General features: G+C 34.0%; 1 protein-coding gene across 37 annotated transcripts in view; it reads right to left on the minus strand.

The window, feature by feature from the left end:
- Window positions 1-14,302, minus strand: part of RIMS2 (regulating synaptic membrane exocytosis 2) — a 433,807-nt gene that overhangs the window by 92,627 nt on the left and 326,878 nt on the right. For 32 of the 37 annotated variants that reach the window (XM_065752189.1, XM_065752177.1, XM_065752196.1 and 29 more), the window contains one exon: window positions 7,809-7,841. The exons of the other annotated variants lie outside the window; for them this stretch is intronic. In XM_065752189.1, the coding sequence (XP_065608261.1) occupies window positions 7,809-7,841 (33 nt within the window). The remainder of the gene's footprint in view (window positions 1-7,808; window positions 7,842-14,302) is intronic. 37 annotated transcript variants of the gene reach the window in all.

Raw genomic sequence — 14,302 nt, forward strand, 5'->3', positions numbered from 1 at the left:
GAATTACTGGTTATTGAAAGTAGCTCACAAAATCACTTTACACTTTGCAATACACAAGCTATTACTAGTTGAAGAAGGAAACAGAGATGTCATATTTAAAAGAAATACCAATTTGTAGATGGGTATCAAAGCAGAGGACTAAGTCATTCTTGAAAGAAAAATCATACCAGGGCAACATAGAAGAAAGAAAAATACGCTCCTGCAGAGGGCAAAGTAATACACCACACTTAAATGGCATCTGACATTTATGTGCCATTCTGTGCAGGATCAGGGTGGTTACCTGCTGGCAACTCCAAGTGGAACTACGGCTTCCTGAAAATCGGTAGATACCCAGTGAGTACTTGAGACCCCACCCACTCCCTGTCCTGTTCTGCCCCATTTTGTGAGCCGTGTAAACAAGGCCCTTTGTATCCATCTGATTTGGCCCTTGGGTAGCCTGGCCAATATTATCTGTGGAGGATGTGGTAATTGTCTTCTGCTGCCTTATTACATTCAAAAGCAGAAAGATATTTGATAGCAATACCAACAATTCAGTATAATGCAAAATAGATGAAAGTGGAGTCATAGACATGAAAATACTCTCCTGTTTGAACACAGGATGATAAAACTTCCAAGTTATTTCATACTTATTTTGAAAATAAGTCTTTGGCTTTAATGCACCATACCTAGCGCTGTTCAAGAAGCGTTTAGATGAGGTGCTAAAGGATTTAATTTAGTAGTTGGGTAGAGATAGTGATAGGAGGATGGTTGGACTAGATGATCTTATAGGTCCTTTCCAACCTTATGAACTTATGAACTAGGAATTATAACTTTAATAAGTCCATTTACTGATATGTCTGGACCACAGGACTTTCTATTACACATTCTATTAGATCTCTGAATTACAAGAGTGTAATTGAAGCACTGTGATATTTTTTACAAATCTCTACAGCAAATAAATTGTTTAGACTTTTATGGGAAAGGTCAGCAAGAGTGGATTCCCACTCTTGAAACTGAGGTTTCACTTGATTTGTAAATAGTTGTCTAAAGAAGTACTAGGAAGAACAGAAAATTGAACTGAGAAAGATCTCAATTCAAATTGGGAAGCAGCAAAACTGAACATTACCAGTGTTGTCCACTGAGCAACTAAAACAATGCTAACTTCTCAGCAGCAAAAAACCTTCACAGAAACTATGGGCTTAATCATCCCATCTTAAATGAATTCAAAGCAAATTCAGAATGATGAAAGTACAGTAAATAATCTGGGTTCCTCTGGTTACTAGGTGCTCAAATCCAAAACAAATAAAAAACACCCCCAAAAATGACTTGAAAATGCTGAAAATTAAAAAATCCAATGAGATGATTTAGAAACGTCTCAAGGTGAATGATATTAGAGGAAAAGGGCAACATCCACTCCTAAATCTTTTGCATTTCTGTTTACACGTCTTTTTCAATATCATTGCATAAGTCAATGGTTTACTTCATCATGTGAATTAAACTTAGCTTACAAAGCAAATACATATATTCTATCTGGGGGTTTAATTATTTCCATTTAAGATATAATGTTTTCAGAATTAAAAAATAGACAAAAAAATCTCTGCTTTCATAAAGGAGACATTTATGCATGTTAGAGATAATTACTATACCAGTTTTCAGCTTGATCAGAATAGAGGGAATCTTGAAGTACACAGATAAAATAAGGGATGAAACAGAAGGACATTTCCACTGAAGAAGCGGGAAGGCAGACTTCTCCCTAACCATGAATACTGATGACAGCATTCAACAATTGCTCTAGAAGTCAGGAGCTTTCTGCCTTCTTTAGGAAGTTGAGGGTGAACATCACTGTAGCCATAAGGCCACCAGGATGTGCTGAGTTTAACAGATTTTCTCCCTGGCTTTTTCCTTCTTTCATCACTGGCTGCCCAAAACTCAAGGTTAGATGCTAGTTATACCTTGAACTGTTTCTTTTGCAATGATTTTTAGCTGTACTGAGATCACTTCAACAGATCTATCCACAATATTACTTCCACCTGGGATTCAGAACAGAGAGATTTCCATTAGCTTGGGCTGGGTTCTGAAATAAACTCAGGCTTCCTTGCTTGGAATGAAAGTAATTGCAACCTCCAGCACCAAAATATGTTCATCTTATAGAACAGATAGAAGAAGCATAACTCCTTGTTTGTCTTTAATTTTAGACATAAGATAGAAGCAACAATTTTGAAATGTCTTAAGTTTCTACTTTTTATATTTGCTGACACAAACTATAGGAAAATCAATCTTATATCAAGTGAATCCTTGAAACAGTAATTTTTACCAGAGCACGGAAAGGATCTTTTTTACTAGAAGCAAAAATAGAGTTTATTTGCTTTGAACATAAAAAACCGACAGTTACAGGCCTTGTAATCAACGAATTACATTTCCTCCAATTTACAGAGCAATTCAATTCCAGTTTTATCTCTAAGATCTAACCCTGAACTTAGTCATTTTGGCATATCAGATGTCTAAATTGTGATAAAATATACTACTCAATGGCTATAGAATGTTTGATGTAAGGGGTTCTTGAACCTCACTCCAAGGCTTTACATCCAAGGTGTGAAAAATGTACAGAAGCTATTGATACAGCAAACAAGGCCTCTCCAAAAAGTCTGTGATACACTCCACAGTTTGAATGAAAAGAATATGGCTGAATATTAGAATACAGAAATGTAGAAGATGTGTTTTATATGAGACTGAAGTGTCAATTACCAACCTTAAAAGGGAATGCTAGGAGGAAGACAATTCAATTAGCTAGATTCCAAGTGGGGGAACATGCCTTTGCATTCCTGTTTTCTATTTGGGAATTGCTTAGTGGTTTTGTTGTTTTTTAAAAAATTCATAGCTTCAAATTTGACATTACTAAACAAAGACTGAGTGCCGGGGGACATTTCTCACCAATTAAACAAATTTTTATCATAATGCTTAAACCATGCTAACAATGTTATTATTTGCACAATACATGGCACTGCTTAGTAAGACAGCTGAATAAGATGGTGGGGTGATTGAGGCTAGAAAGTGAAAGAATCTCTAGAACTATGGGCTCATAAATTGACAAGGTCATCTAAGGTCTTAATCACCAGGGATAAAACATTGAGCTCATAAGGGACAGAGATCTTTTGAAGCAAGTAGGGAAGTCCTATTTTGCATGTTTATTAAACAATAATTACGGTTATTAAGAACACTTGAATAGCGTGTTTACCTATGGATCTTTTTTTCAAGGTGATTTATGCAAGGTACTCTGTTTGTTCTTGTTGCCTAACAAAAAGTACATACATTTTGGTGGCCTTTAAAAAATACTGAGATCCCAGTCGGAAAAAACATGTTACTAAAGTAGAAGCAGCAAGACTAACAATCTAAAGCACCACATTTCAATTCCACCAAGAACCGTGGCAAAACCTTTCTACGTAAAGGATATGAAACAGGATTCTGAGAATGTAAAAGAAAAATCCCTGCAGGGTTAGTGGGCTCCTATATTCTGTTCTCGACAATTTCCATTCAGATCAGCCATGCAATTAACTCTGCATCATTGTCATGAAGGCTCTAGTCCAGTAGCAACGTTCTGTTTCTGCCAAGCAAGCATGCAGCTCAGACTTCCTACCACCGACTATGCCCCACAGTATAACCACAGAATATTTCACATTCTGACAGAGCCACTTCAATGCATAGGCACAAACACTTAAAGATAACTATCCTAGATTTCAGAAAAACAGAAAACTATTAATAGAGATTCTTCAGCCATCCTAAGAATGCAAGAAATCTTCATTAGCATCTCAACAGAAAATATTTTTAAAAATATTGTTGAAGATTTAAGCTAAAAACACAAAAACAAAACTGGTGTGTTCTCCTTTATGCAAGATGAGAGAATTACAAACTCAGCCCTCAAACCTTTACCAGTACTCTGTCTTTTGCACTATTATGCTCTCATTTTTTATTCTATAAACTGATATTTTGACTATTTTTCCTTTGACAGTCTGAAAAAATGGCTATTTATTGATTTATTTCTAACCTATTCCATTACAGATGGCTATTTGATGGTTTGAAGGCTTCATAGTTTCTGGAGTTAATTCTACTAAGACTTAAAATAAGAACAAAGAGTCCTCCAGCTATCCAACATGGTACATCTGTTAGTATAATAAATACTTTCAAACTGAATTTGACGTTGAACTATCCTTTTGGGTTCCGCTGTTTAAATAGAGAATCGGGCTCTTTAAATGCCTCAGTTACAATCTAAGATAGGAGATTTTAAACAAACTTGTGGAATTAAATATCACAGAAGCCTTCAGAGACATGCACGTTATCTAACTACATTTGAACTAAAATGTTACAAATTCCTTCTAGGAATTCCTTTTCAACATGTGAGACATAGAAATGAAACAAAGCTCTATCCTGGTCTTTAATGGGTAGTGTGTCACTGAACAGTGACTACAACTCAAAAATAGAGGAGTGTCACATCTTGTTTATAAAGTATGAGAGTAGGCTCACTCTTGAAAGGCTCCAAAAACCTCTCAAAATACTGTAGATAAGAACAAACACAAATAAAGGTCCTTCTCTTCCATTATGTTTACTCTCCTAAACTATCTTGATACACATTTTTCGCATTTGCTTCTTCAATTTATTTTTCAGGCTCTTTTCTGTTTGGCTTTCCATTGTCCTGGACTGCCACTGACCTAATTTGGTCACACAACTTTAGCAAGAATTTTTAGCTTTTGTAAGTTTTGCACCGAACAAGTTCCTATAAAATAAATCTTAATAAAAATGATAAAACAGAATAAATAAATAAATGAATAAATAAAAGTCTTCATCTATTTGAATTCAGTTTTCAAATAGAGTTAGCACAAGCTCGGATCAGTCCTTCTTATGCCTCTTCCGTAAGGGAGTTCTGCTTCACATATTGTAAAGAACCAGAAATTCTATTTCCTGGCTTTTCACATCTGTCAGAGCCAGAGTTATCTCCAGTACTCTCCTGACTTCCACCCACTGACTCAAAAAACCCAGCAATGACTGGGCATCACCTTTGACAACCTGGAGGAAACCTAGTATCGATTGACTACTGGTAGTTACACTACCACTACAGTAACTGCCCTTAGCCTGTCATAGCTCAGCCTCTCCTTAGTATCGGTGAGTGGTCAGTTTGGGCTATCAATACTCGAATCAGCTCACATTTAGAGGTTCATTTAATGAATGTTTTCTGTATGCTTAAAGATCACAATAAGCATAATTGCGTTTTGTTGATGCAACGATATCTTGTTCATCAGAACCACTGATGAAAAGAACATTCCCCAGTTCTTTACTAAAATTCTTTCATTCTTTATGTGCAAAATCCAATTTTAGAAACAAATTGTGAAAACTCTGTATTATGAAGCTTCTTATTCAGCAAAGGAAAACAGTGTTTGATCATTAAGGATGCTATCAACATGTACTGCTTTCAAGTAATACAATTTTTATAAGAATGTTTGTTTTTTAACAATTTGAAATTGCCTTTTTGCTTGAAATGTACAGCATAACTTTACATGCACTCTTATAGGATATTTCCACTAAAAATTCTATATATTTTTCATTGAGTATGTTTTTCTTTTCATTTTTGCAGTGAAAGATGATAATGTCAATCAAAAATTAATATTTTTATTTCAATAAAATAGTCACCTATTCAGGTATTTAGCTTTTTCAGCATTTATAGCTCTAATAACATCTTAAATCAATTGCTCATCCATTGATCCCCCTCAATGTTTGGTAGCATGGTACTGTGAATATCATTTCCAGAAGAAAACCTGCAATTGGGTAATCCTAGTTTAACACTTCTAATAGCAATTTCTAAACCAATGGGAAAACATCTTCTGAAACATCACATTCCTTGATATGACACCCTAGTCTGTAGCTGTGTGCAGTTGCACGAAGTTCCTTAGCAAAATGTGTAGCCATGGTGTCTTTGGGATGAAGCATGGAAGTTCACCATTCTTATATGTACACCTGAAAATATGTTCTTATGCAGAAAGTAAAGTAACTGCTTTAAGCTTAAGGGCAGCAAGTTTTGCAGCTGTGCCTCTGAACATGCATCTGAATTTCTTTGCTAGACAGTTAACTTTAGGAGTGCTTAAAGTATTTGCTTAAATCTGCCAGCAAGCAAAACACTGCTTTGCAAAAGTTTAACTCAAGTGGAATGACCAGAAAAGTTAACAGTGCACAGGTACTGTCTTCTCAAATCTGTTCAAGAAACGTATGTCATGAAAATACATCTTTTTCTGAGACACTAGATGCCATTTTTAGGTCTTGTTCCTACTCCAAGAATCAACTAGGATGTATAAAATCATAGAGGATCATCCTTGAATAAAGGCATCCACAACTTTCCTTTTCCTTTATTATGGACAAATAGAGGATTTAGTGACCCATTTCCTAACTTCTTTTTTTCTTTTGTAATGAAAAAGATTGACAGAAATGGATCTTATGCATGAGACAAGTAAACCCAGGCTTTCTACAGCATGAATTTATTAATTTCCAGTAGTGAGGATTTACAGAAAATAGAACTGGATCACTTAATTCTCATTACCACTTGCTCTCTTTATCCACTGTCAACCCCTGCTCTGCAGTTTAAATGATTTCTATATTGAGATTTGTTATGTATGAAGTCCACAGTAACTAATTTCAGAGAGGCAGAACAGATAAACTCTAGGGGCTTATGAAAAGAGTAATAGGAAATGTAAAAGTGAAGGAGCCAGCCACAGCAGAGGAATGATAAAAAATGTTTGACTAAATCCTACCTAAGTCTAATGGACCAGTCACAGAAATTCCTTCAGGTTTTAGAAGCTAAAGAGCATCAAAGTGGCTTCTCTAATTCATCTAGATAACAGCAGGGAAAAAAAATGAGAGCTTTGACAGAACAAGTGTAAAATTTAAATTTTATATGTGCATTTGATCAGCTTAAAAATGGGGAATTTCCTTTTTCTGACATAGTATGACTGAACAAGCAGGGCAAGAGTGAGCAACTTAGCATTTTTCAAAGCTAAGATGCCTTGCTAGAATTTAGTTTTGTATCAGTAATATATATATATATATATATAAAATATTGTATTATATAATATAATATATTACATGAAAATTTCAATAAATGGCAGATTTATATGAAAGATGAAACTTTATAAAATAAATAAAGCACATTATGAAAGAAGTGCTACAACCAGTACAGCTAAATTAGATTTACTGAATGATTTTGATTTCTTAACAAAACCTCATCTTCTTATCAAACCCTACTGTTTTACACTTTTTGCCATGAAAACACAGCTTTTAATCAGTAATAACTGCTAACAAAATGGGTCTTGTTCAGTGTAGCTAAGTTTGAAATTTCGGTGCTTGAAATGTAATGGAGATTATTCAGTTCTCAAATTATATCCTCCCAGGAGTGTTATGTCTGAGTTTTCTACTTTCTGTAGAAGTTCCCAAATGTAAAGGTAAAACAAATTACAGATTGTTTTTGTGTGCTAGCTGGACTAGAGACTTAACATACAGATACTGGAGATGGGAAATAAACACCGAGATAAATTTAACCATTTCAAAATCTTAAGGTGTTCGCATGCATCATCAGTTGCCTTTTTAAGTTTTTTGTAGAGTACATATTTCATGGGTAATAGTAATAAAAATCTCATAAATATCTTGATCTAAGTTAAACTTCTACAGTTTGCTAATGTTTAAATATATTAAGAGAGGAAGAGAGTGACAAGTAAATGAAGTGAGATAGGATAAAAACTATAGGAAAGACCAAATGAAAAATAGCACAGAAAAAAGCAGTAGAAGAGACAGACCTGAGTTTCTTCTCCGTGATGATTCCGCTTCTTCTGTGATCACATCGTGTAATGGACAGACATAGACAAAGGAGATGGGCGTGAGAGGATGTATTCAGAAGGTTAAAACTGACACTGAGGGAAAGGGCCAAAAATTGTTTTAGAGAGAAGTCTGCAGAGCAGTGTTAGTAAATGGGGGGAAAAAATAACAGACACCAGAAGAAAGAAAGCTGAGAAAGAAGTGGTTAAACTGCAGTTGTTGAAAAAGAAGAGTAAAGATAGGGTTAGTATAAGAGCTGAGGAAATAACAAATGTTATCACTGAGAGAAAAGTCAATTCTTGCAATGAAGCTGAAAAGAAACCTGGATAGTAAAAGGTGCATTAACTAGTAGAAACACTTCTGTTCACACCTGTTCAACTTCCTGGAATGTTAGCTACTTCAATGCAAATATTAGTTTTTTTTCCAAGTATTGAAATTCAGTTTGAAATCACCAATGGGAAGTGCATTATTAGATAATTCTATTACCAAATAGTTTTAATTTACACTAAATCAAAACAATCAAAATTGACATATCGAAAATGGAAAACAAAACAACTTGTTTCAAAAAGGGTATATAAGCTCAAGAAATTTCAGAATCCACATAACACACTCTGGAAAGGACCACATTATTGTAGCACTCTGCCAGTGACAATTATAAAGAATAAAATATTGAACATGAAGAAAAAGAACATATAGGTATTAACTCCCATGTATCAAGCAGATACTCTTTTCAAAATCAAGTATTACTCATCTCACAGCAGTCTAAGTTACTGGAAATCCATGCAAATTAAATGTCAAAAGAACTCTCTGATTACTTACTTTATTACTTCATATTCAAAACACACTGCCATTTCAGACATGGAGAAAATCTGAGGGACAGTGTCATTTTCAGCACTGAACATCTATTTATAGCAAAAGAATGGGAGGAATTCGGCTTGAAAAATAATAATTAAAAAGAACTGTGAAGCCACCATGACTTACAATACAAAAAAAGTATGAGAACTTAAAATACTGTATATATCTATAAGCTATGAGGTAAATTCAGCTTGCAGATTGCTAATGAGTTACTAAACATTATTTACAATTTCATAACACTGTAGATATTTGATTAAGAATTTCAGAAAAGTTCAGACATTACTAAAAATATACTGTACATACTTTTATCCACATTTTACAGTCAATACACCACTAAAAATGCAAAATTAGAGCAAGCAATATAAATTCATAAAATGAAATGAAAGACAACACTAATTTTTGTCGGGTAGCCCCCATTTCTATGGTTAAATCATTTTACTCTATAGTTAGCAGATTATTATTTTCACCCACCAAATACCAAGACTGTATCAAGAATCTGTTGTAAACACAAGCAGACTGTAGTATATATTTATAATGCATTTTCAGGGAATTAAATTTGCTTACAAGATGATCATGTGTAAGTGTTATATGTGAGATGTATATTGTGTAATCACAGCAGCTGACAGTTATGACAGTTTTCTGTTTAAAAAAAAAATCAGCATATAAATGTATTTTTATCTGTGCAATGGATCCATAGTAGGAAATACACATAAGCAAATAAAAGACCTGCTTGTCCTTGGTGTTACATAGCCTGCATTGACAGAGCATGGTTATAATTTCTATACTATTTAAATAAATAAATTGTTATTTCCATAACCGAAAACCCACCTGAAAATTATAAAATTTATCAGAAAATGTTTTCTCATATCTATATATTTTTATACCATATATAGCCTTGAAGCATGCACTCCTATGTCCAGTAATGCCATTATAAAGTCTCTGTTCTGACACCATTGTATTTAATTTGTATACATATTTGACAATCTGTATTTTCTCATTATGTATATCTGCTCAATTGATATTTCATTTCTTAGAGACATGGCTTGTAGAATCTGATCATTAATTGCTGCAAATATCAATGAATTACAAGTATCAGTAGTATGGTAATGCACAAACATCTTTCCACTAATTATGTTAAGCATTAGTTTAGACACAATGACGCTTGTGTGTGTGAGTCTCTTCCTGACTCAGAAGTTGTTCAAAAATCCCAAACAACAGTTTGAAAATTTTCTGGTTCTGTAGCTTTTAATCCGTGATGTTCAATCTTTGTGGATAAAAAAAAAAATTAAAATCTGTGAAAAAAAATCATGGAATAAAATTCTATTAAATTTACATGTCAATAGGCAGTCATCGTTCGTGCTGTTATTGCTTTGTAGTGAAAGAAGCATTTGGATCAACTATTCATCTTTATAGGGGAGTGTGATGTGTGTAAGGCTATTATACAAATTTAGAAACAAAACTGCCAACAAACAAACTTCTAAAGTAAATGAAAGCCACCTGTACTGGAAATCTGAGAAAACAACAGAAACACCAACTATTTTATCATGCGTTGAGACAGAACTTTTCATTATAAGAAATGCCAGTTATTGAAAACTATTCCTATGTATTTTGGAACTTAATTATAAATAAGTTTTTTAAACCTTACATTGCAAACATACCCACTTTAAGTTATAGAATTAGAATCGGACTGACAGATGTAAACTAATCAGTTTTTTTTTCCAGTTTTTTTCTGCTCCTTAAAAGAAAAGATCTTCCATTGCATTAGTGACCTCACAAACACCCATGTCTGCAAGATTCAGAAAGTCTATTTTGTGGCTGCTCTTTACACAGTAAGATACTAAGAATACAGGAAAAAGAGGAGGAGTAGACAGAAGAATAATTAAGATTATAAATAATTTCAAAATGACAATCTGATTTCATTAGAGTGTGAATAAAATCACTTTTCCACAATATTATTTAATACCATTAAATCATATTTTCCTGAAACCCTTCCTGTAGATACGGAACACATTTCACACTTCTGATTTTTTTAATGAAGTGTCAGACTACCAGTTAAAGTTGAGTTCTTCATCTTAAAGTGTACATTCACACACACAAAATCACAGCATCACACTGGACAGTGTGTTTTTTCTCAAAAATATAAGCAGAGGAATAACTAGGATGTAGAAAATATGAGGAAGATGGAAGACATTTGATTTGGCAACTAAGTAATATAGGCTATGTTTAGTATGTGCTATCTGTAATACATGGTGTATAGAACAGTAAGAACAAGTAAGCTGTATGTTATTCCAACCAAGAGTTAAGGATAACAGAAAAGTAGGGAGAAAGCAACATCCAAGAAGAAATATTCTCAGAAGCATGATCTCCAAAAATTGAAAGACTGCATTTCTTTAAGTCTTGAGAGAAAAACTAAATGAGGAATTCAGAGAGTTTTTACGATTTTGTTTCTAATTAGGTAATCAAACATCAATACTACTTCAGAAAAGATAATTATCAGCATATGATAGAAATGCACCCTCTACTGCCAATAAAGAATAGATGAACTATCCTAAACCAAGTATTTCCTTATTCTATTTCTGTTTTCATCCCAATTATGTCAAGTTTTAGCACCTACAGAATTAGGAAGTCCAGGAGTTCACATTGTTAATACTGCAAGAATGGTTTCCAAAACACACAAAAAGGCAGGAAAAGGGCATACACATTAAAGAATGTGTATGTGTCAAAAGGTATTTTCAAGCTACCTCAACTACTTATGACCCATCATAAACAGCAATTAAACCCTTACTTCGTGCAATTTGGCTGAGACAAGGTGCAACATGTAAGTTCATTTGCAACTCCAATCCACGGAGTATCATTTTTTCTTAATAAAGTATCTCTGTCTCTTGAATCTGTTACTTTCATACAAACTAACATAATGACCTTCAGAGTGATACATAATAATGTTAATAATAATAATAATAATAATGTTAATAATAACGAAAGCAACTTTTAAGTAAATACTTTAGAATACTTATTTTAAATAAGTACAACTTCTTCCTTCCCCAGTTCCTTTTGGGAAAAAAACAACCCACCAACCAAATAAACGCTCTTCTCCTTCCTAGTAACTTCTTTATCAAGTGTTACCTTGTCCCACTCTGCTCCTTTTTGAGGCTGCACATTTTATACAAGCTTTCTTGTTTAACCATAATCTTTGATTTTTTTGATACAATATGAAATACCAGTGTGCTCTCCTCTCCCTCTGAGTGTCTTAACACTACTTTGTCTTTTCCAGCCCCATTGATTCCCCAGCACAGATTTAATAATTCTTATTTTGCCTACAACCTTCTCTTTAAATAGCCACCATTTTCTTTTGAATTATTTTCAACTGATCATCTCTAGAGGTCCCTTCCAGCCCTTAGAGTTCTGTGATTCTGTTATTTAATACTTAAATTGATTGCATGACAACAGGTAAATTATTGAACTACAATAAACATTATTTCTTAAAAGTTTTTTCTGTGTATAGTTATGAAATACTTCCATATAGGAAAAAGACATAAATATTCCATGGATAAAACCAGCCATGATTCCTTTCCAATTGAACGCTGGTCACAGTATACAAAGACTTGTATACCTACTTTTGCAAGCATGCATCACCTTTGGATTTTCTGATGTCTTTAACTTGCCATTGTTACAGTTCCTCTAAAGCTCAGTACAGTCTTAAAAAAATATTACCTGATCCAAAATAACTACAAGAGAACTGCATTTTGTCTTCTCACTATCCTGAAACGTATAAATACATTTCAATTAATTGTTCTCTTTTTGGTCAATCATATTTTAATATGTCAGCATTTCCCCATGGTTGTGTTACTCAACCACTGCTTTGAAAATAAAAGTATCTGCAACAAAGGCTGAATATTACAACCATCTCAAAGGCAGCGATAATGAAACCATCATAGGATGGTTTCCAGATAATCCATGTCAAATATATCGGCTACAAGTATCTATGTGTTTTCTCTCTTTAATAACCCTACTGGGTTCAGAACAGATAAATGATTATAATTGGTGAAAATAATTGTTTTTTTTTTAAAAAAGAAAAACAGTATCTTGTCCAACCACATTTCTATCAGTAGAGGACATTTGCTAACCCACAGCCTACTTTTCCAAGTTGTTCTCTTACAGCAGCATCTATGAAAATGCAAAAGCACATGAAATTGCTTGCCTTCTGTGATGCTTTTTCATTGATCAAGGAAATATGATTACAGGACTAGACGTCTGTTCTCTTTAGATGTCATCTATTACAACTGAGAGGCAGGGGCACTGAAAGTAGATATCCTTAACATATTATACAGGAACAAATACCTATTCCACCTTCTCTTTGATTCCACTGTGTCCTGAGAACACAGACTGCTGTAAATGGATAAACAAAGGGCACAGACATTGAAGCCCTGGCTTGAATTTTGATATTGCTCTTGGCTATGGTTCTGCAAGTTTTGCTCTTCCAATCCTTCAAAACCTTTGCATAAATGTAATTGACTCATTGTAATTAATATACTGAACAATAGTATTGTTCAGTATATTGAAAAAAGTTCTGGCAATAATGTCAGAATTTATGAGATTACAGGCACTATTAAGAAAACATGTTGATTTCTGGTATAGAGAAATTTTATCAGCATCTTCTCTGGTAAAGCCTGATGCAGAAAACCATTTTGCTGTTTTCTTCCATTACCTTAAATTGTTCTCCAACGAATTTGCTAATGTAATTTCTAGTCACACAAATATCTCTATTTTAATGTTTCAAATGACAAACTATTATTATTATTATTATTATGTTACTTGCAATTATTTTTATTATAGTTCACCTGACATATTTATGTAATCAATATCTAACTTTGCTTACAGAAGCTAAAGTGCTACCAGGTCACTTCAATATGACAAGTTACATTAAATTCTTAAGAGAAACAGAACCTAAAAACTGGACAAACTTCTGTGACAGAAGAAAATTCTTTGTATGAAAAGGCAATCAGAAGACTGCAACAGCATTATTAAGTACCCATACTCCTCTTTGCTGCTCTCTGCTTACTGCCAACTGCAGTCAGGTGTTACGCTGTGTTAGTAACACCTTTCTATTTGCTGTGCACACAGAATGTTTAAAGTATTCTCAGATGAAAGAAAGCATAATCCTATGGAGAACGTACTGTCATATCAGAAATCTTCAAGGAATTGGAAGTTTCCTTAGATTCAGTCAGGTTACAGTACTGATTATATATCCAATATATCTCAACATTCAAGCATGAATACAGTGGCATCTTCTTCCAGTTGCTGCCACTCTGCTATGCCTTGAAAACGGATATTAAGGGTTTGTAATGATATAGGGATGTCTACCAGGGACAGAAGTGTGCCCCACATTGCAGGTAACTCGCAATCTGGAAGCTGCATGGCTGCTTTACACTGGTACACGTCATGGTCATAGAGGTATGCACTTCTTGGAGACCATTTTAGAGTGTTTAGAACCACCTCATATGTTTCTGCATCACATACCACTGTCCCATCTGTGCATGAAAGATATCCCTGAAAACATAAAGTCAAATCTGTGCTTTTATCAGGCATCAGCCTTCACAGAAAGACCTAGGACTGTGAAGTG

The sequence above is a fragment of the Cyrtonyx montezumae genome, unplaced genomic scaffold (genome assembly GCF_038088225.1).
Source record: "Cyrtonyx montezumae isolate F1298 unplaced genomic scaffold, pur_monq_1.0 scaffold_8, whole genome shotgun sequence".
Classification (NCBI taxonomy): Eukaryota; Metazoa; Chordata; class Aves; order Galliformes; family Odontophoridae; genus Cyrtonyx; species Cyrtonyx montezumae.